This window comes from Coffea eugenioides, chromosome 10 (genome assembly GCF_003713205.1).
Source record: "Coffea eugenioides isolate CCC68of chromosome 10, Ceug_1.0, whole genome shotgun sequence".
NCBI classification, from domain to species: Eukaryota; Viridiplantae; Streptophyta; class Magnoliopsida; order Gentianales; family Rubiaceae; genus Coffea; species Coffea eugenioides.
Genome location: NC_040044.1, coordinates 35,390,564 through 35,413,881, shown reverse-complemented (window position 1 = coordinate 35,413,881; position 23,318 = coordinate 35,390,564). Strand labels below are relative to the sequence as shown.

Below are 23,318 nucleotides of genomic sequence, written 5' to 3'. Positions count from 1 at the left end.
ATGGAGAGCTGTACAAACGCTCATACCTCGGCCCCTGGCTGAGGTGTGTCACTCCCGAGACGGGATGCCACGTCCTCCACGAGATCCATGAGGGCTTGTGTGGAGCTCACGTCGGCCACAGAATGCTAGCCAAGAAGGCTTTGCTTCTTGGATATTTCTGGCCTTCAGTTCGGCAAGACGCCCAGGACCTCGTTCTCGGCTGTACTTCCTGCCAAGTCCACGCACCTGAGCACCACCAACCCGCAAACTTCATGGTTCCCATCACTTCACCATGGCCGTTTGAGCAATGGGGGACAGACATCATAGGTCCTTTCCCCAGATCCGTCGGGGGTTATACCTTCCTGGTAACCGCTGTGGATTACTTCACCAAGTGGGTTGAGGCCGAACCTCTGAGGACCATCACCGGGCTGGCCATTCAAAAATTCTTTTGGAAATGCATCGTCTGCCGCTTCGGCATACCTCAGGTCATCATCTCGGATAATGGAAGACAATTTGCCGAGAACCCCTTTAAAACTTGGTGCACAAACCTTGGCATCAAACAACACTTCACTTCGGTGGGCCACCCCCAGGCCAACGGTCAAGCAGAAAACTTCAACCGAACTCTCTTGCATGGCCTCAAGACCCGACTACACCGAGCTGGAACATCTTGGGTCGAAGAACTCCCCAGTGTCCTTTGGTCTTATCGGACCACGCCGAGGTCAGCCACGCAAGAGACCCCCTTCTCTCTGACATACGGAGCCGAGGCTGTCATCCCTGCCGAGATCCTTACCCCTAGCCCTCGGTTAGCAGCCTATGCAGCCGAGGTGAACGACGAAGAGAGGCAGCTGGATCTCGACCTCGTCGATGAGCGAAGGGACCTCGCCTCAGTCCGGATAGCTTCCTACAAGAACACACTGGCACGCTATTACAATGCCCGCGTCAGACACCGAAGATTCCAGCCTGGAGACTTGGTTCTGAGGAAAAACTCGGTCAGCCGAGCTGAACCGCAAGGGAAACTATGCCCGAAATGGGAAGGCCCTTACCGAGTTGTGGAGTCTGACCTTAAAGGATGTTGTAAACTTAGTTACCGAGATGGCTCACTAGTGCCGAGGTCTTGGCACGCCGAGAACCTCAAATTGTATTACGCTTGAATTTTTAATTAAGTTATGACATCTGATATTATGTTATTTTTCAACATCGGTGTTACGCTATTAAAAAATAAGGGGGACAAGCAAGGGAAGAAGTCAAAGCGAGAAATTAAAGTGCTGAGATGAAAAGAAATAAGCTTTCATTCAACAGAAAAGAGCGTTGCCAAAAAATACAAGGCCGAGGTCGGAATGCTACTAAGCACTCTCCACCTCGGCCACCCCTTTAAAGCCCACGAGCCTAGACCCCCGTCTCGGCTCCATTCCCCGTCTCAGCCCCATCATGGGCAGCCTTCTCACCGGACTCTCCTCGGCCGGGGTGAAGTTCTTCTCCATGCTCCTCGCCGATGTCCCCTCCGGCTTCATCTTCCCCAGCTTCTTCACCCTCCTCGAACACTTCGTCGAGTTCGGACAGCCACTTGTTGAACTCGTTCTGGACTTCGGCTAAGTTCCTTCCGGCCTGGAGGCCCTCGGCCATCCGGTCGCACAACTCCTTGGAGTCCTCATTGTAGCTGTCATTGTTTTTCAACGACTCCAAGGCTTCGGAGGAGAGGTGGGCTGCGGCCGCGTCCACACCCGACGTGAAGCCGAACATGAAGTTTGGTGTGAGCAGTTGGCCGAGATCCTTGGTGAAGGCCTCAGACCTCCGAAATGCTTCCACTGCCGAGGCCCCAACGCTGTTGAGGGCTTGCTCATGAGACTTCTTCACCTGGTCCCCCCTCTTCTGCTCTTCTTCGAGGGCCGATCTGAGACTATTTATTGTAACCTCGGCCTCCTCACCCTTAGCTTCGGCCTCCTTAAGCTGTCTCTGGAGCTCGGCCTTCTCAGACTCGGACACCGCCAGTTTCTTCTCCAACTTGGAGATCTGATTTTGCAGCTTGCCGGTGTCCTGCTCCTCGACCAGAGCACAGTACCGGTGTGTCATTTCGGCCACAAAAGCTGAGGTGGAAGCTGTGCTCACCATGAGGCTTTGAACCATCTCAGCCGGGGACAGCTTCTTCATAAACTCCAAATCCCTTGGCAGGGGGGAGTGCATTACTAGCTCTTGGGCAACCCGAGGTTGGCTGCACCTGTCGTTGACCGAAAGCCCCCAGTTCGGACACCAGTGCCCGCCGGGGTGTGTCCTCTCCTCCCCGGAAAACACCGGGGGTTATGGAAACGATTCCATAGCGAGGTCCCCGAGACTGGGTTGGCCGGGGGTTTCAACTGCTTGCCTCGGCCATGAGGAGGTGGAAGTGCCGTGATGACTTTCAAGGGGCACCCCCTCTGGCACGGACGAGGTGGACCCCGTAGCTGCGGTGGCCGAGCTGCTTTGGCCAGCCGTGGTGGGAGTGCCTTTAGCCGCCGAGGTCTTGGCAGCTGCTACTTGAGATTTCTTCTTTGGCGGAGGTGCCGATGTCTCGTCAGAGGTCTTCCTCTTCTGCCTCTTGGCCACTTCGGACGAGCCCGATACGACGATGTCGGACAGTTTAGTCACTGCACAAGAAACAAATATTGTCATATGCCTTAGCCGAAGTGAAAGCAAAGTTGTTAAAGAAAATTACAAGGAATCTTAAGTTTGGTGGAGGTGAAGGGAGTTTTGTCAGGACTGAGCAAAGCTCGGCTGATTCCCCCGTCAACTAGCACGGCTTCGGGGTAGTCCAGACTGTATATCCGAAGTCCCGACCCCATCAGCTTCTGGAAGTCCTCCTCCTTGGCATCCCCAGCGGAGGGATCGGCCTTCGCTTTAATTGGCCTCCACCAGAAGCCCCTGGGGAAGTCCACTTCGGACACAAAGAAGAAGTCGCGCTTCCAATTCTTGATCGAGCTGGGAGAACCAATCACCAACTTCGGAATGGCATTGTTCCGATTGCCAACATAAAACCATCCCTTATCTGTCCCGTGCGACCTGAGGGTATAGCATCGGCGGAAGAGGTCGACAGAGGGAGTCACCTCCTGATGTCGGCACAGCATCTCGAACCCTATAATGATGCGGATCGCGTTCGGGGTGAGCTGGGTAATCCTCACGAAGAAGTGACGAAGCAAGTCCCTGAAGAACCTCGATGTGGGCATCCTCAGCCCGGCCTCTAACTGTTGGATATAGACGGCCACCATGCCCAAGGGGGGCTTTTCGGCTGAGTCATCCACCCCGGGCGGTAGAATCTCGTACCCCGACCGGAAAGGGTACTTGTTTATCACCTTCACGGCCCTGTCCCTTCCGATGCGACTTCTAAACTTCGGTATCTTGCCGAAGTCGATGTTGGCTGTATCCTTGGGAGCGACAGGCTCCAGTACGTCCTTGTCGTGTGGTATCTCGACACCGAGCTCCTCGTTATAGCCCACCTCGGAACCACCATCGCTCATCTCGGACGACTCCAACTCCGAGGCTGCCTCGCTGGCTCCCGCCTCGGTCGATCCCGTCTCAGCACTCGGTGTCGACCCTTCCGAGCTGGACGTCGTCGCTTCTTCCCCAGGATCCGGCCTTACCTCGGTCTGATAGCTCGGAGCCACGGTCTCTTTATGGGTCTTAGCCGTTTTGGCCATGGGTGAAAGACGAGATAAGAAAGAAGAGGGATACTTACTATTGCCTACGGAATTGGACGAAGTTGATGGCCTCGGCTCTGATCTCGGCTACTGGACTGATCTCGGCTACGCTCGTGAACTTTGCAGGTCTCAGATGAAAATGAAAGGTGTGAGAAGTGCGGTAAGGGGGACCCCCCCCCCATTTATAGGGATTCGGTGAGAATCCGAAGAGGCGGCAAGAATGCGAAAAGACGGCCCCGTTTGAATTCAAAACGTCGTGCCTCCCTCTCTCCTCATGAATGCCCCGTCCTTTCGCCTGACACCCTCTGCACGAAACGTCCCACTACCTCACGACGCGACGGTTACCAGTGACCACGTCCCGTCAACTGACTTGCCCACGTGTCTCGTCCCCGCATCTTCCGGAGCAGTTTGGGGACCCCGACTCTTACGACTTCGGCACAAGGAAGCCTCAGCACCTCCCTAGCCTGGAGCTCCTGAGGCTTGGGGGGCTTATTGAGGATGCTCACCTCGGCAACCCCCGCTTGTCCGAGGTGAACTCACCTCGTCCCTCATGTGAGCTCATCCGTGCCCTTGGGCATACCCCATAAGCTCGGCCACATCCCCAGTCTACCGTGTAGGTGACCTCGGCAGCTCCACCTCAGTTGCCCGCTGATGATGCCAAGACACCTGGCATCACCCGGGATCAGTGCTTTATCTGAAAAGCACTGTCGCACTTAATGACTACTGCAAAGGACTCCGCGTCACCCTGTCCAGGCGGCCACAGTGTCAGGGTCAGGCCATCTGACAGGGAGCAGAGCCGTAATGGCAGGGCATGGGTCCCACCAGCATAAGACCTCCATCCTGCCCTCCACTCTCACCCTATAAATACCCCACACACTCCCAACAAGTAAGCATACTGTTCATTTGACAATACCATTGCTTTTCTCTCGTTCTCATACTAACTTGAGCATCGGAGTGATCCCAGGGGAGAAGCCCCGCCATTCACTTCGGACACACAGATATAGCTCACCTCAGAAGAGGCTGATTTCGGCTGGTTCAACCGCATCCCAAAAATCACCTCCTCAGTCATCATCCCACACGATATGCTTACACCTTCTCTTAGAAGGGAGAAAAAAAAGGTAGGGAGGAAGAAATAAACCAAATCCAACTCAAATCAAATACCATGATCGACGTCCAAGTTAAATAAAATTTTATTAGCTTCAGCATGTGCATATTGTATTTTTAAGGCATTGGTCCAGCGGTTAAAGTCGAGGCTTTAAGATTTAGAGTTATTGGATTTAAATCTTTCTTTCCCTTCATGCTTTTTAAACTCCACCCCCTCCCTTATCTTTGCTAGGAAAAATTTTAAAAATATATATTTATAAACATAATAATGTAGTAGAAGGGTTCAAAGTTATGTAGATTGTCAAATTGTTATAATAAAATAGTCTAATTTAATATTTCAAATATTCATCTTATCTTGAATTCTTATTTTCTGATGAATTAAAAAATTATCTAAACAAATTTACATTATGTACTTTTTATAAAACGTTTCAGTAAATTATAACAGATTTTGGTTTTTATCTTGATTTTAACAAATTTAATCAAGTGCGTCCGTATGTTTTAACACGGGAATGAAGTAAATACGCATATTTTCTTATATATATGCAAAGGTCTTGAAAAAGTTGTAGTTACCATTGTTGAAAACAATGTTGAAGATTATATGTTAAAGAAAAATATGCCTACATCTTTCAAGCATAATCACAAATTCATATAAGAATTAATATATTTATTCAATTGAACAAAATTTTCATGCACTTTTTGTTTGAATTGCATATAGATAATTTTTTATTAACTATTATATCTTTATTTTAAATATTAATTATTTTTAAAATTTTATAATTTCCTTGCATAGCACGAGTTATAAAGCTAGCTATAGCCTAAAGCACAACAAACTACATCTAGCATGAACACGTCATCCTTATAACGAATAGTGAAAGACATTGGCAATGACCTTGAATCCATGAATATAGAGATAGCCCTGAAAACAAATACAAAACAAAAATCACAAATGAAGTAGAGAGAGTGAGAAAAAGAAAAATGCAAAAAAAGAGTAATCAATTAAAAAGAAAATGCCAAAAAAAGTGAAGGTCTAAATTTCTTATAGAAGCAATCCTTTCCAAACTCGTGATGCAAATAGCCAATTGCCCTTTGCTCCATCTTAGCCTAGATAAGATCACACACCCAACTATAGCCCCAGCTATGGTAATGAGAAGAACGTTGGGCAGAATAGTTTTAATTGAGCCTCTAGAGGCTCTATCAACATCAGAAGTCAACTACACATGGGTTGAAAAGGCGAGGTGGTAGCAACCCTAAAATGTCCAATGGCTCTGGCAACATCAGAAGTCAACTACAGCTGGGTAGAAAAAACAAGGTGGTAGCAACCCTAAAATGGAGATAATAGGAGAGAATGAAGCAGAACGTGGATGGGGAGAAGATGAGAAAAAAGAATCTCATAAGGATGAATATGAAAGGTGACAGCGAGGTGCAATAGTGAAAATGGTGGGAGGGAGGAGGTAGGGGTTGTGCCATTGATTTATTTTCCGTTAAAGTCAAGAGAAAAAGGCATGACCACAAGAATTGTACGAAATTCCTCTAAATATCTTAATTCCGTCGAGCCCGTAGGAGTAGCGAAGAAGTAGAGTAAAAATTATTTATCTTGGTTGTTGACCTTGTAGTTTCTTGGTCGTTCACCAAGGAATACATGGGGCATCAATTTCTTCGATTTGTTCAGAAGAGAAATGAGGGACAAGCGATGAAATCACTATCTAATCCTTTTCGTTTTTAACCTTGATGATAGCAAAATGCTTATTCGCAAAATAGAAAACAAGTTTGCATTTTCGATTCCATGCAGTAGTTGACCCATCTTTGACATCATCAACTTGGCGCATATTAAACAATTTTTTGCTCCGAATTCTTCTCAAATGTTTTTTAATTCCTCACCCCGACACCTCAACACCACATCTCTAATTCCTTCTAGTATGGAAAGTAGGATGAACTTTCCCTTGTAGACAGAATGACCATTAACAGGACAACTGAAAATAGGCATATTTGTTTCTATGTTTAGGGTCCAACTGAAATAAGGCAACCGTGTCCAATAAAACAAAATATGCAAGGTTTTTTGGAAGTAGTGACCAGCAAATATCAATATAAATTGGGCTAGAGTTGTCAAACAAATTAGTGATATTGCAGTACTAGGACAAAGCAAAGAACAAATCAACTCGTGTGAGGACATCTTTTAAATCCTAAAACACCAAATTTATTTAATGTACACAGGTGTATGTTCTTTTAATTAGTCTTACTTGCCTACATTGAAATAAAATAAAAGGAACGACTAATTAGTACTTTAGAAATTAATACTACTAGTGCCCTTATTATTAAATATACTCTATTTCAAATTTAATTAATAAATATACTCTATTTCAAAATAAAGTTAACTATCTTCATTCTCATATTATTACATAGTAGTATGTTTATGTCGTGACTCTCTTATGCACAAGCGAATCTTACAAACTCGTTATTCACCTACCCCGCAATTTATTCTTCATTCTTTTTTTTTTCTTGATTTAACGCTACAAAGATAGAATTTAAGAAATAAAAAGAGAAAAGAGATCTAAAACTAGTATACTACTAATTCTTATGGCCTAAGTTAAAGGTGCATTCAAGTCAAGTCTACCTTGAGTAGTGCACCATTTACACTCTACTCAAATTAAAATAACTGAGTTCGTTTTTAAAAGTCAAGTTTGATCTTGACTTTAATTTACCTTACTCGAGCTCAACTCAAGTTCGAGGTCAATCAAGTCTAATTCAATTCAATCAAGCTTATTTGAGCTTAATCAAGTTCACCGAATAAAAATTAATATTTCACATATAATTTTAAATAAAGAATATAATCAACATTTCACACTAATAAATATTAAAAAAATTAGGAATGGAGTGTTGAGTACTACTAACCAGAAATGTTTATTGACTAGTTGCATATGATGGGTTCATAGAGTATCACAATGTCCAAAGTAGTGCGAGTTTAAAAAGCTCAACTACCGGTTAAAAACAGCGGCGTCCTTCTCTCCGGCTATTTCCTTCCTGTCGGAGTAACAAGCGATGGCAACGGCGACAAACCTAGTGGCACCACTGCCGCCAAACCTTGCCACTTCTCCCCAAAGCCCACAACACTTAAGCTCAACAACCATACTTGCAGATCCTAGACTCTCCCAAACACAACTTCAACCTTCTTCACGTTCCGATGCTTCTGACCATCGCAATCCCGCAAACATCCAACACGCCTCAAAAACCCCATAACGCTCTTATAAAGACTACTTCACATCTGATAAAACCTCCTCAACCATCCAACTGTAGACACCAAATTTTGAATAATTTTATGTAGCATCTATTTCATGATTTTCATTTTAGATTGCTTGCATTTTAGTTCGTTATTGTGTGTTTTGCACTATTAGTTGTTATGATATTTTAGTTTTATTCATTTTCGCCCTTTTAGTTGACTTATTTCATTTGCTATTTATTCTTGTTTACTTTTATTTTTAGTTTTTAGTTTTAGCTTTTAAGTTTAAAATTAGCATAGAGTTTTTAGAAAAAAGAAAAGGAAAACATCAAAAATATGTTTTAGTCATTTTGTTTTTATTCAATGCTTTTTTGAAAGAAAAATGAAAATGAAAAATCATAAAAAAGGAGAGAAGAGAAAATTAAAGAAAAAGAGGAAAAAGAAGAAAAATTCAAAAAAAAATAGGCTTTAGTTGGATTGGAAAAATGAAAAAAAAGAGAAAAAGAAAAAAGTAAAATTTGTTCACAAAAATATGTTTATTTCTTTAAATTCAATCTTTGGGCACTTTAGTTATTTTTATTAAGTTATTTTGAGAACAAGAAAATGATGAAAAATGAAAAAATTGAAAAATTAAAAAATGGCCATTTTTGTTTAGTTTTTTGTTTAAAATTATTTTTGTTTTGTTATTATTATTATTACCTGGTTTGTGTAATTTTTTATTATTATTATATTTTATTTTATCATTTCTGTAATTATCAAGTTGTGTTAAAAAAAAAAAAAAAAACCGCAGCATGCACGCTGCAATTTTTTTGCAGGGTGCAAAGGACAACCTCAATAGACATCGGATGGCCGGATGGAAAGGGAAGGGACAAGCCTTCATCCTCACCATTGGGGTGAGGGTTTAGTGGCCTTGTGTTCCATATAAAAGGCAAGAGGAAACCACAGCCGCAAGGGGGGAGTTTTCGGTGAGCAAGGGGGAGAGAGTGGAACGGCTAAGGAAAACTGAGAAGGGAGAAAATAGAGAGAGTCGGAGGATAAAATCTGAGAGAGAGGGAGTTAAAGGGAGAGACGGCAAAAGAGACGGAAAGAAACCAGAAAAATTTCAGCAAGAGAAAAAAAGGGATTGCGACTGAGGGGGAGAGACATCTGGCTGAGGGAAAGAGAGAAACTAAAAGGGAAACAGGATAGATTGATAGGAGTGGGCAATAACGGGAGGAAAAGAAGACAAGCTCGAGACAGAGGGTCAAAGGAAGGATCTTGCAGCTTTCGGTCGATAGTTTGACTTGGGTTCGCATCCATTTCATTGTATCAGAGGTAATCTACGAACTCTTTCCATTAGACAAGATCAGTTTTTTTTTTCTTTTTTTTCTTTTCCCGAATAGATATTTTCCTTTTCCTACTGGCTCTCGGCAATTCCTGAGGTTTTACGTTTGTTTCTCTTTGTTAATACTACCTTGAGATTAAAACGTAGCATTTTGATGTTGGGTGTTTGAATGAATGTTGATTGGATTCGAAAGATTGCAGCTTTGGTAGATTAATGTCAATTTGGTGAAGATATAAAACGTTTTACGGTTTTTCCATGACTTCAGTTCCTATCTGTTTGAGTATGAATGGGAAAATTGCAGAAAAGAAGTGGGGCTTTGAATGATAGTTTTGAGGTTTTAATACTTTGGTTTAATCCATGTTTAAGTATATTTGGGCTTTTAGGAGAGCGCTCGAGAGTCACTGCAATGAAACTGTTTTTTTTTTTCTTTTATTTTTGTTATAGCAAATAATTTCTGATTTTTGGTGTCATTAAAAATTCAGAAATGGCTGGGAATGGTAAACAGTTTTGTTCTGATTCTTGGTTGTTGTTTCTTTGTATTTTGTTCTTTGTGTTTGGATGTCAATGATTAAACGAAGTAAATGGTAAATTTCTGGCTGGCTGCTTGAAGTTTTTGTTTCTCTCGATACGCAAATGGGTGGAGAATTTGCTGAAGTGAATTTGGTTTGAATGATTATTAGTTTTCTGAGATTGAATCAGTTGCTTTTTTCTGGTTTCCCTTGCATGTTAGGTGATTTGTATGCACTTACCATTTGATTTCTAAAACCTGTTTTCACTCAAGAGTCTAACTATGTCTTCCTTTTGTTGCATTCGGTCTAGACACTCTCAGGTTTCATGGCTGATTTTTGTTGTTCATGTCTTCCTTTCTTTCCTGTTTCAATTGTGTTTCTTGCACCCAGATATGTGATTGGGTATTTTAGGATAGGCAAGTGCATGGCTATGAGTTTAATAATGTTGGGCTGAGGATCTTAACGAGTATTAGCTGGTTAGCTGATTCATTACGGTTTAGTTCTTGTGAAGTATGGCAGTAGGAACATTGCAGGATTTCTTGTTTAAGTTTTGCAGGTTCGAATGATCAAATTTCTGTAGTTTTGTTGTTCAAAACAGAATTTCAATGTCGTTTGTGATCCAAGTTGCAGATTTTTCTTCTTATTAAACGTTTCTCTTGTGTCACAAAGTTGTTGAATCTCCAAAATCATAGCTGTTTTTCTCGGAAAATTCTTCTTGTTGCAGAAATGTTTGATAAATTTTTTGCATGAAATAGCTTGAGCTGTTCAGATTTTGCATGTGTGATTGGCGGCCTGTTGGTGTTCCATTTTTACAAGTTTAATTGAGCTTGAAGGCTAGTGCCGAATTGCCTAAGTTTAAGCATAGCAGAATTTGCAGAAAAGAATTGAAGTTGCAGAAGTTTTGGTCGTGAATGTTGGTTTGCATGCATGAAAAGTTTTCTAACATTGCACTTTGACCCCCCAAGTCTCCCCTTGTTCCACTAGGACCCAATCAATTAAATAATTTCATCAATTTGGTCCTTGATAAATTTTAATTTGTGCAACTTCATTGTTTGTTTGTTTCAATTAACTACCATGCTTTGTTTCAATTGCGCTTAAGTCATGACTTTAGGGGTTTTATGACCAAATGAGCTTATGTTTGCCTATTTTCTTTAATTTTCTTAAACAAATTTGTTGCTTGACCTTTGTCTTGCTCTGGGACCTTTAAGGTTCTTAAAACGTTTTAATTAATTTCGGTTTGATTGATTAATGGCTGCTTTAGGGATTCTAAAATGCAAGTGAAACCACTCATTGACCCGTATTTGATCTTGGGCCCTTGAAATTCTATAATAATTAATCGGACTTGAGGGGTTGTTAATATTCATGTTGAGATGGTTTAGATGATCGGTTGGTCTAATTTGTTTTTTATTTGATCATTTCTAAGTTGCAAAGTGAGGACGGATTCGATGTTTGATGGATTCCGATTGTCATATTTGTCTTTTATCATTATATTGGTGCATTAATCCTTTCCTTTGAATGGTTTTAGCCCAAATTAGCTTCTTCTTTAGTGACCATAGCCCAAGTTGAGTCTTGTTCACCTTACTAGCATTACACACGGGGGGAGGTACAATTTCTTTTATCCCTTTTTGTCTCTCCTATGTGATCTTATGTGTTATGTGAATATGCCTGTCTACTTCGCTTTCCTTACCTCCTTGCATGCATTTACTTACTTTTTACTTTTATTTATGTTTTATGGGGTATGTGTACACCTCTTGGCTTGTAATAGATAGGGCTCGGAGAGCATCTGGTCCATTTCCCCTTCCCCTTGGTTGCTTGCTTTTGTTGCTACATGTTTAATTGCTTTATTAGGCTCTTGCATCTAGTCGAGCATGCTAAGTGTTACGTGTTACGTGTTTACAAGTGTTTTGGCATGTCTACTTGCTTTCATAGCCATGAATGAATGGAATGGATGAATGTACGTCACCACACTAGTCCAACGCTAGTTGTGGCTTCTTTTATCGTTTCCACTAGTCTAATGCTAGTAGGAATTCATAGAAAGGATTTTTCCTTTGTTCTTTCATTAATGCATTATTTGCCTTGTTCACTACATATCATGCATTTTTCCTTAGTTTTATCATTTGGCATGCTCCTCGAACCCCTTTTCCCCTCATGTTAGGATTTTTGCATCTCATACTAGTTATAGGGTTCATTTGCCTGGAGAGTCCCCTTAAATATGGGATATAGACGAGTGTGGCTTTTTCTAAAGCCTTAGCACGCTTGTATCCTCTCTATAAAAGGGCAAATTGAGTCACGATTTAGGTCTCCCCGTACCCAATATGCATGAATTCCCTAGGCTCATGCATTCTCAATCCACTCTATCATCACACTTTCACTTTTGTCTCATTTGCACATATGCACCTTTTTATCACTTTCACTTGCACACGAACACTTTTTTATCTTCACTTGCACACGAACACTTTTATCTTCACTTGCACACGAACACTTTTATCTTCACTCGCACACGAATACTTTCATCTTCATTTGCACACCGACACTTTCGCACTTTTCTTTAAATTGCATACATGCATTTTTGCCCATTTGCACTTGGAGTATATATATTTGCATTTAAAGACATTTGCACACCTCCACTTATATCGTATTTTTATCAATCTTCCCACTTCACAAACTCACATTTTCACATAGCATGCATTCCACTCATTTTTACGTCATTTAGGATCATGTGTGACCTCTCCGAAGGATCATTATTGGGCTTCACAATTAATGTGATTGGCACCACTCAACCTTTGAAGAGAAATTTCCCCCATGTCCCCCTAGGTCTAGGTTTTTGCATTCATATAGACATATCCAACACGCGATACATACCTTGGGTAGAAAAATTAGGAAAAATTGGTTTAAGTCACGCAACTAGCCTTGGCTAGGTCGAAGGGGTGCCTTGGATTTTTATCCTTGCCTTCCCCTTCGTCAAATGTGACCCCCGATCCCTCTCTTGGTTACGTAGATCCAAAAGTTCTCTAAAAGGGTTTATTTACTTTTTCATTCAAAAACAAAAATCATTTTTTGGGTGACTTGGTACACCCTAACTCCGTACCAAGTGGCGACTCCATTTTTGATACAAAAACCCTTTTGAACTTTATATGGCCAAACCGTCGCATTCTCAAGTCCCATGGCCTTTATTTTCATTTTGCACACGTACACACACACACACACATCATCACACCACACATTACGTCAAAAAGTGGGGCGCGACAGTTGGCGACTCCACTGGGGACTTCCTAAGTGGGTCCAAGCATTTGACTTAGCCATTCGTTTCCTTTTTCTACCCTTTTTATGCATAGCATTTGGATATTAGGGTTGCATTTTCCATTTTTAGGGCCTTTTGCCTCGCGCGCGTATCCAACTATTCCCTCACTCACGTACATGTGATTGGTTGATTGGATGTATGTTTACTTGTTTATCTCGCGCTTGCATTGCATTTGGGGGGGGTGTGTGTCACCTTAGAGCCTCGCGTGGTTCTCAACCCTTTCCCTCAAAATAGGGAACACTTCATATGTGCACGTTTACTTACTGTTATCCCATTTTATTTTATTTTCGTGGGCGCCATCCCACACCGCCTTGTAGGACTAGGACCGATTGCCTTGGGTAGGCGGATGGTGTGCTCTGCGCCCATAGCGCTACCTAAGGGATCACTCGAGCCACCGACCAAGGGCCCTGGGAGTGATGACCCTTCGCCTTTAGGTCTGAAGGCTTGGGAACCGAAGCTTTATCGAGTCTAGGCATTAGTGAACCAAACCTCATGCATCCATATTAGAATTTTCCTAGGTTAGAGTCAGCCTCACCCTATTTTAAGCACATTAGGCACGAGGGAAGGGGTTCCACCCCTTTTACCTGCTTATTGTATTTTTTTTTCTTCGAATTGCTCCCAATGTGTTATGTGTACTATCAATTGCACTAACCATTCTTTTGTTTCTTGGCTTGCATTCATATGCCTTAGCGATAAGAGGCCCTTTTTGGCACTCTTTTAGTGACTCACCCACTAGATAGCTCACATGTTTAAATTTCGGTTATTGCACTTGATTTTAATAAATGCATTTCATTTTAGACCTCTTTCCCCCCGATGCATTATTTATATCCTTTAGGCAATATTTGTCACATATTTATATCGCTTTAATAAATAGCATCATGCATAAACCATAGAAAGGGAATGCCACATAGGGAATCCCGTGGTTAGGAATAGGCCACCTTGTGTCTCGGATACTTAATCCAACGAGACTTGCATGTTTACAATTTTGTTTGGCCTAAGGGGTAAAATTCCAAGGTAAGGTACTAAAAAGTGAATTCTTCCTCAGATGGCTCCATGCCGAATGTTAAACCACATACCTCGTGAGCTGATAGATTGGAAGAACAACATGGCGCATGAGGTGAACCGATTGTTCTCGTACATAGGGCATCTACCGAGTCTTTTGAACATAGCCCCAAACATGGCAATCATTGAAGCACTACTTGAGTATTGGGATCCTAAAGGCTCCGTTTTTCGATTTGGGGAATGCGAGTTAACACTCACTCTAGAAGAGATAGAATGATTGTTGCAAATGCCTGGGAAAGGAAGCCCTATGGTGTACCCAACTAGTGGCACTAGAGAACAGTTTTGTAAGTTCCTGGGATTGGGACGAGCTAGTATGAACCAGCACCCGGACGCAAAATCATGTCCACTGGAGTTCTTGTACGAACGATTTGGGAGAAGGGATTCTTATGATCAACACCGTGACGACTTCTTCATTAGCAAAGAGGAGTGGGAAGGAAAGCGAGTCCAAGTCTTTGGATTAGCCTTGACTAGTCTACTATTATTCCCGCAAAAGCATGGGAAGGTTACCTTTTCAACAATCAACATGATGCAAAGTGTGTTTCTAGGAATTAAGGAAAAGACCCCTACTTTGGTGCCTATCATCATTGCTGATATCTTCACTGCCGTTACTGAATGCCAAAAGAAGAGGGGGTTTTTCTATGCATCCAACCTGGTGCTCCAAATGTGGGCCATGGAACATCTGTCAAAAAGAGCGTTAAATCCATTGGGGTCCTGTCTTCCAACAGCAAACTGGGTCGAGTCGCACCGAGAGAGGGTTAGCAGATACTATCGAATAGCGTCTCCAAGCTTGTTTATTCAGGAATTCAATGCTCTGACTTCGGATAAGATACAGTGGGTTCTCGATTGGACGAAAGTAAGGGATCCAGCTTTCAAGACTACGCAATTTGACTTCATTCCATTAGCAAGTACCAGTGGGTTGATTGTGTACATTCCACAACGAGTTATGAGACAGTTCGGGTACCCGCAGAGAGTGCCAATCATACAAGAAATGGGAAGTATCGAGCTTAATACAGTCACTGAGTGCCGGACTATGGTGTTAGAAGGCTGGGGGAATCTGTGTAGTTTGGACAACCTGCATTTGGACCAAGTGAACAAAGTAGAGCCTAGGGTCATCTTGGAGTACAACGAATGGATCAAATCAATGATAGAACAAGGGAGAGAAAGGACACCGTTGATTGCCGTTAGTCTCGAGGAGCAGAATGGGAAGCTAAGGAAAGAGCTGGAGGATCATCAGTTGCAGATCATGGTGGCCGATCAAGCATTGGAGGACGCCCGCTCACAATTGAGGAAAGAGGCAAGGAAGACAGAGAAATTGGAAAAGGCATTGAGTGCATTTGATAAAATCCAAGATGAAATTCGGAAACTTAGTATCGGGAGTTCTAGGGAATCCCAACATACCAAACTAGCTAGACATGAGGACTTTGTAAGAATGGTTAGTCGAACCATCAATGAAATTGTAAAGAAGGATTGAGTTTATCCATATTTTAATGAGAAATTCCGCTTCTATATTCACTTGCAGGTTTGGAAATGGAATTTTACCCCGAAGGTTGCATCATGCTAGGCCTACCCTTGACATAAAAAGGGCTCCCCAATAGGACATGCATCCGAATTGTTTGGATATTTACTAACTCTTGTTTTTTTCCTTTTTCTTTATTTTACTTTGGTGAAAAGCTAAACTAGAGCTAAAATCTAAAGGCACTTCCTTTCCAAATTTTCAGGTAAAATTTTAAACATAGCTTCTCGACGAAGCCCCATTATAACGCGATCCCGAAGTAAGGCCCAAAGGAATCGTGTAGACATGAGTACCCAGCAAGAGTCATCGGAAAAGACCGTTGCAACGACCCAGCCGGAGATTGCAAGTCCCGGGGTTCAGTTGACCGAATTGCTCACTAAATTTGGGGAGATGGCATCTGAAATGGCCGCCCAAAAGAAATTGATCGATGAGCTCGTTAGTAGCGGAGTGCAACCCGAGTCTCCGACCATCAAACAAACACAATCCGAACCATTTGTTATTCCGCCAATTCAAACCACGTTACCATTTGTTATTCCTCCAATTCAAACCACGTTTGAGGGAGCCTTCAACCCGCAATATGCTTATACTCAAAATCCTCCTTTCTATCCCCCTTATGGGCAAGGATTCCAGTCTCAGGGTGATCCAAACATACATGTAAATCCACCGACTTTTTTTCAGACTACCGCAGAGCCCGTTGTGCCGGAACACGTTTTTCAAAACAAGCCAGAAATGGGAGAGTCATCTGCCCCGGTTGATCTAAAGTTGCTTAAGCGATTGGATCGTTTCGATGAATTCATCCGCAAGAGCCAAGGTTTAAGCAAGCAAGGGGTGCTGGACTACGATGATTTGTGCCTATTTCCAAACGTACAACTGCCGGTGGGGTTCAAGACCCCGAAGTTCAACAAATATGATGGTACGGGCAACCCAAAGACGCACTTGCGTTTGTTTGCAAACAAGCTGGGCAGACCAGTGGATGATGAATTTGCCGTTGAGGTTATTTCCGGAGAGCTTAGAAGGCGATGCTCTCGATTGGTATTCAACCTAAAGCAGAGGAAGTGAAGACCTGGCTCGATCTGTCCAATGCCTTCATTCGACAATATGAGTATAACTGTGAGCTAGCGCCAACCCGGACTACTCTGGAAGGAACGAAAAGGCGACCATCTGAGGACCACAAGACCTATGCCAAGAGGTGGAGAAAAGTAGCTGCGAAGGTGGAACCACCGATGACTGAGGATGAAATTATTCGCACATTCATAAAGGCGCATGATCCTCCATATTTCGAAGAGATTTTCCGTATGACCGGATGTTCGTTTGCTGCAATTGTAAATAAACTGAGGGTTTGATGACTTTGTGAGAGCTGGGAAAATTGTAACGTCTCTGCCCTTAAAATCAAGTGGAAGCTTTGCAAGGGGCAAGGAAGCAAGTGAAAGAAGCCGCCGTTCAAAAAGAAGGAGGGGGATGCAACCTTTATTTGGAACCAAAGCCCTTCACCCCGACCCCGATACCAACACAATCCAACCTACCAACCACATTATCCTTACTATTCAAACCCGTATCCTGTATATACCACCAACATCCACCACCCTCGGCCTCGCCCAAGCTATCCAAACCCACCTTCAGCCCCTTTTCAAATTTCCCAACCAAATCCACCTCAAAACCGACCTCGCCCTCCATATAACCCAAGATTTCCTCCACCAAATAGACCTGTTTACAACCATCCTCAACCTCTTGAATCTTACAACCGACCACCTAGCCGTACATTCACCAATTTAGGCAGGCCTCTGGACCAATTGTATGACCAGTTGAAGGCCGCCGGGAAAATTGGTACAGTACCCCCTCCTACCTACCCATATGGCATGCCCGCGTGGTATAATCCACAAGCTGTCTGCGCTTATCATTCTGGGGCCCCCGGACATGCCACCTTTGATTGCAGGGCGCTTAAGCATAAAATCCAAGATATGGTTGAAGCCGGGGAGATTGTGATCCGAAAAAGGGAGACACAAGGGACGAACGTAAATAGGAACCCTTTACCGGAACATGCCAATATCATTGGGGTTATTCTGGATGATACGGAGTATGTGGAACCAGTCAGAGAATTGGCAAGGGAAACTGAAGTGTTTGGGGTCACAGACCAACCCTTTGTCATAGAATTGCCACTTGAAGAGGACGAAAAACCCTTTATTTTGGATCTCACGCCAGCCGAGAGGGAGGCTTTGGAGCCCGTAGTCATTGAATTCCCGAAGCAAGAGCCTGTTTTAAGTCTGCAACAAGTGCCATGGAATTATGATGAACCTGACGTGCAGATTGGGGAAAAGTCAATTGCAAAGAAGGAAGTGTCAGTGGTTACCAGATCGGGGAAGATTGCAAGTCCATTTGAAGCTGCCATTCCGATTCGAGCAAATAACTCCGAGCCGCCTGTTAAACCAACAATCACTGAGAAAGAAGCCTTGGATTTCCTTAAAAGGCTTCAGAGAAGTGAGTACAATGTAGTTGAGAAGCTGAGCAAGTCGCCTGCTCAGATATCCATGTTGGACCTGCTCTTTTCATCAGATATGCATAGGGACGCGCTGATCGAAGTATTGACTAAAGCTCAAATCCCTAGGGACATTTCTGTTGATAATTTCTCACATGTAGTTGGAAGTGTGTTATTCACCAAACAAATTACTTTTTCTGACGATGAATTGCCGGTGGAGGGTATTGGACATAACAAGGCCCTATACATAGTTGTGAGGTGCAATGGGAAGATGCTGCCGAAGGTATTGATTGACAATGGCTCTGCACTTAATATCTGTCCTTGGAGTACCTTGGAAAAGCTAGGGTTGCAAGACATAAAGCTGAGGCCTTCAGGGACCATAATTCGAGGTTTTGATGGAGCACAAAGAGAGCCAATAGGAGAAGTGGACTTAGTCGTCGAGATAGGGCCCGCCCAGTTTCAAATAGCCTGCCAAGTCATGCACTTTCCTAGTGTTTACAACATTTTGCTTGGAAGGCCGTGGATTCATAAGTCTGGAGCTGTGCCGTCTTCATTGCATCAGTTGCTGAAGTTTGTAGTAAATGACAAGCTGATAACTATATTTGCCGAAGAAGATTGCCTTGTAATCACCGATTCTGGGTCAAAAGAGGATGGAAGCCGCGATGTCACCATGACTCCTCATAGCACGGCTGACATCGTCTCTGTAAGTTGGATCACAAACGAGGAGCGAGCTTTACCAAAGGCCGGTGTCATGATGGCCAAAGAAATGATCCGTGGAGGCTATGAATTTGACAAAGGGCTGGGACGAGATTTGCAAGGAATTCTGAAGCCAGTGGAGATTGTGGAGAAAAAGGATTCGTTTGGTTTGGGTTTCCGACCGACTGCTAAGGACATCAGAGAGATGAAGGAGCGCAAGAAAGCGGAGAAAGAAGGAAGGCAAAGGGTTCTTGACATTCCACCCCTGCATTATACTTTCCCACGACCAGCTGAGGTGATCATGTCAGAAATCAACCCGGTTGACGAAATTGAAGCAAGTTTGGCCCAATTGTTCGTTGGGGTAACATTTGAAGATATTGTTCCAGGCGAAGCTGAATTTCCTGACGTTCCCGAAGGATCAATTCCCAATTGGACAGCCAAGTCCCTGCCCGTTCGGAAGGAGTTTCGGTAAAATGAAAGGGGTTTATCATTCATGTGAATTCATGAAAATGCCTTTGCATCTGTAAATAGCCAATGAAAACAATTTCCTTTTTGACTAGTGTCTGCGCATGTAAATATTGTTAAGTTTTCATTTTCATTTGCTTTCAATCAAAGTTTTTATGAAAATGCACAAGCTGTTCTTGTCATTGTTATGTTGTTTATTCGCTTGTTCATATTCATATTGCTTGTACATTTGTTGGTTGTGTGTTTGTTTGCTTATTATCCCACATTCGTTAATTCTTTCAGATGGCCAAAAATAAAATTATTTGATCCTTTGGATATCACAATTCTGGAATTCGATAATGGCAATCTCTATATCACTCACGACTTGGAGGTTTGTGAATCCGAACTCCAAAGCGAGAGTGATAATGAGGAAGTATTCGATTCGTTTGCAAAGGATCTTGAACAATATGAGGAAAAACCGAAACCGAACCTGGAAGAAACAGAAAAGGTTAACATTGGAACTGAGGATGAAGTTAAGGAGGTGCAGATTAGTATTCATTTGAATAAGAGCCAGAAAAAGGAGATGCTTGAGTTCTTGACTATGTTCCAGGATGTATTTGCGTGGTCCTATGATGATATGACTGGTATTTCAACTGACGTGGTAGTGCACAGGTTACCCACAGACCCTTCTTTTCCACCCGTAAAGCAAAAACCCAGAAAATTCAAACCAGATATAAGTCTCAAAATAAAAGAGCAAATTGAAAAACAACTCAAAACCAACATTATCATTGTTTCCCATTACCCAAGTTGGCTTTCAAACCCAGTCCCTGTTCCAAAAAAGAGTGGAGAGGTGAGAGTTTGTGTTGACTATAGAGACCTTAATAAAGCCAGTCCTAAAGATGATTTCCCTCTACCAAATATTCACATTCTCTTAGACAATACTGCCGGACATGAGATTGAATCCTTTTGCGATTGTTTTGCGGGCTACCACCAAATTTTGATGGCAGAAGAGGATAGGGAGAAGACTGCTTTCATTACCCCTTGGGGTACCTTTTGCTACCGAATCATGCCTTTCGGTTTAAAGAATGCTGGAGCAACGTATCAGAGGACCATGACAACCCTATTTCATGATATGATCCACCGGAAGATGGAGGTCTACGTGGATGACATCATAATCAAGTCTAAAAGGACGGAGGACCACTTGGATGATTTGAGGAAGCTATTTGAAAGGCTGCGAAAATACAATTTGAAGTTAAATCCTGCGAAATGCGCCTTTGGGGCACCAGCTGGTAAATTGTTGGGTTTCATCGTGAGCAAGAGAGGCATAGAGATAGATCCAGCAAAAATCAAGGCGATTCGAGATATGCCAGTGCCAAAGACTCAGAAAGACGTGAAAAGCTTTTTAGGGAAGATCAATTTTATTGGGAGATTCACTGCCCAGTTAACGGCCACATGCGAGCCGTTGTTCAAGTTATTGAGAAAGAATGTGCCGTTGTACTGGAATGAGGAGTGTCAACAGGCTTTCGACAAGATTAAAGATTATTTGCTGCAGCTTCCGGTCCTGGTGCCACCCAAACCGGGCCGACCGCTGATCATGTACCTATCTGTGCTCGACGGAGCAGTTGGTTGTGTTCTGGGACAACACGATGACTCTGGAAGGAAGGAGCAAGCCATTTACTATCTAAGCAAAAAGTTCACGCAGTACGAGGCTAATTATTCATTCATCGAGAAGAGCTGCTGTGCATTGGCCTGGGCAGCTCAAAAGCTGCGACACTACCTGTTGAGCCATACCACTTATCTTATTTCCCGATCTGATCCCTTGAAGTATCTCCTGGAGAAGCCGATGCTAACTGGATGTCTAGCTAAATGGCAGATAATTCTCTCAGAGTTCGATATTGTTTTCACTTCACAGAAGGCCGTCAAGGGGCAAGCTATAGCTGATCATCTGGCGGAAAATCCAAGGGACAATGATTATCAGCCACTTCACACCTATTTCCCTGATGAAAAAATCTTATTTGTAGGCGCCACGGACGATATAAGTGAGCAGAGCCCTGAATGGAGGCTTTTCTTCGATGGAGCTTCGAATTCTCTAGGAGTTGGAATTGGAGCTGTTCTGGTTTCGCCCGAAGGAAAGCACTACCCTGCCGCTGTCAAATTGCAATTTGCTTGTACCAACAACATGGCTGAATATGAAGCCTGCATTTTTTGTCTCAAAATGGCTTTAGAAATGGAAATCAAGGAGTTGACAGCCTTCAGTGACTCAGATTTGCTCGTGCACCAAACCTTGAAGCAGTGGATAACCAAAGATTCAAAGATTTTGCCCTACCATTGTAGTCTGCTCACTCTGGCCAAGCAATTTCAAAATTTGGAGTTCAGACATCTCTCACGAGTCCGAAACGCATTTGCCGATGCTTTGGCCACCTTAGCCTCTATGATTCAGTATCCAGATGAGTTGAAGGTCGAACCGATCCAGATTCAGTTTCAAGACAAACCTGCCCACTGTTGGGTTGTAGACAAGTCCTCCGATAATGTTCCGTGGTATACTGATCTCAAGGAGTTTCTCAAAACAGGGTCTTACCCTCTACATGCTGGTACAAAAGACAAGAATTTTCTGCGTAGAATGGCTTCAAAATTTTTCTTAAATGGAGAAGTGTTGTACAAAAGAACTTTGGATTTGAACCTTTTAAGGTGCATTGATGAAGATGAAGCTCAATATATGATGAAGGAAGTGCATAGTGGCGTTTGTGGACCTCACATGAATGGCCATTTGCTAGCGAAGAAAATCATGAGAACCGGATACTTCTGGCTTACTATGGAGCATGATTGTATAGACTTTGTCCGGAGATGTATAAAATGCCAAATGCACGGTGACATTATACATGCTCCACCCACTGAATTGCACAGCATGATTGCCCCGTGGCCCTGTTCAATGTGGGGTATGGACGTGATTGGTACAATCGATCCTCCTGCTTCAAATGGACATCGATTTATATTGGTGGCGATCGAGTACTTCACCAAGTGGGTTGAAGCGGAATCATTCAAACATGTGACGAAGAAGGTAGTTGCCAATTTCTTGAGAGATCATATCATCTGTCGATTTGGGGTACCCGAAACGCTTATCACGGACAATGCCAAGAATCTGAACAATGACATGGTAGATGGACTATGTGAGCAGTTCAAAATCAAACACCGCAATTCTGCCATTTATAGGCCTCAGATGAATGGAGCTGTAGAAGCCGCAAATAAGAATCTGAAGAAAATTATCCACAAAATGACAGAAAAGCATCGCGATTGGCATGAAAAGTTGCCTTATGCATTGATGGCGTACCGGACTTCTATTCGGACATCGACTGGGGCAACGCCATATTCACTTATGTATGGGATGGAAGCTGTATTACCAGCTGAGGTTGAAATTTCGTCGCTACGAATCCTTATGGAAGCTAAATTGGAGGAGGCCGATTGGATCAAGCAGCGCCATGAGCAATTGACTTTGATAGATGAGAAGCGATTCAATGCTATCTGTCATGGGCAATGCTATCAAAAACGTGTGGCCCGAGCTTACAACAAAAAAGTCCATCGGCGGGCATTTGAAGAAGGTGATAAGGTACTGAAGCGAATTTTGTCAATGCAAGATGAAGATAAAGGCAAGTTCGCTCCAAATTGGCAAGGGCCGTTCATTATCCAAAAGGTATTACCTGGCGGAGCTCTTATTTTGGCGGAAATGGATGGACGGGTTTTCCCTCAACCCATCAACTCAGATATGTGCAAAAAGTTTTTCATTTGATCATGCAAATTTTCTTTAGAAATTCATGCAAATGGCGAAATGCAAGTCAGGCCATCTTCTTTTACACTAAAAAACATTTTATCTCTACTTGTCCCCTTTGAGCCATCAGAATTGACAAATCTCGTTTGATAACCCTTGAGAATTGCAAACCCCACACTGGGGCAAATTTGTTTCGAAAAAAAAAAAACCTACACTGGGGCAAATTTAGTTTTCAAAGAAAAATGCAAAAAGTGAGGAAAATACAATG

The 23,318-nt window shown here is 43.0% G+C and overlaps 1 protein-coding gene across 1 annotated transcript; it reads right to left on the bottom strand.

The window, feature by feature from the left end:
* Positions 1-1,365: 1,365 nt before the first annotated feature.
* On the bottom strand, positions 1,366-2,160 carry LOC113750756 (neurofilament light polypeptide-like). Its single transcript, XM_027294697.1, has one exon. It carries the CDS (start codon positions 2,158-2,160, stop codon positions 1,366-1,368), a length of 795 nt encoding a protein of 264 aa, XP_027150498.1.
* Positions 2,161-23,318: the final 21,158 nt, after the last annotated feature.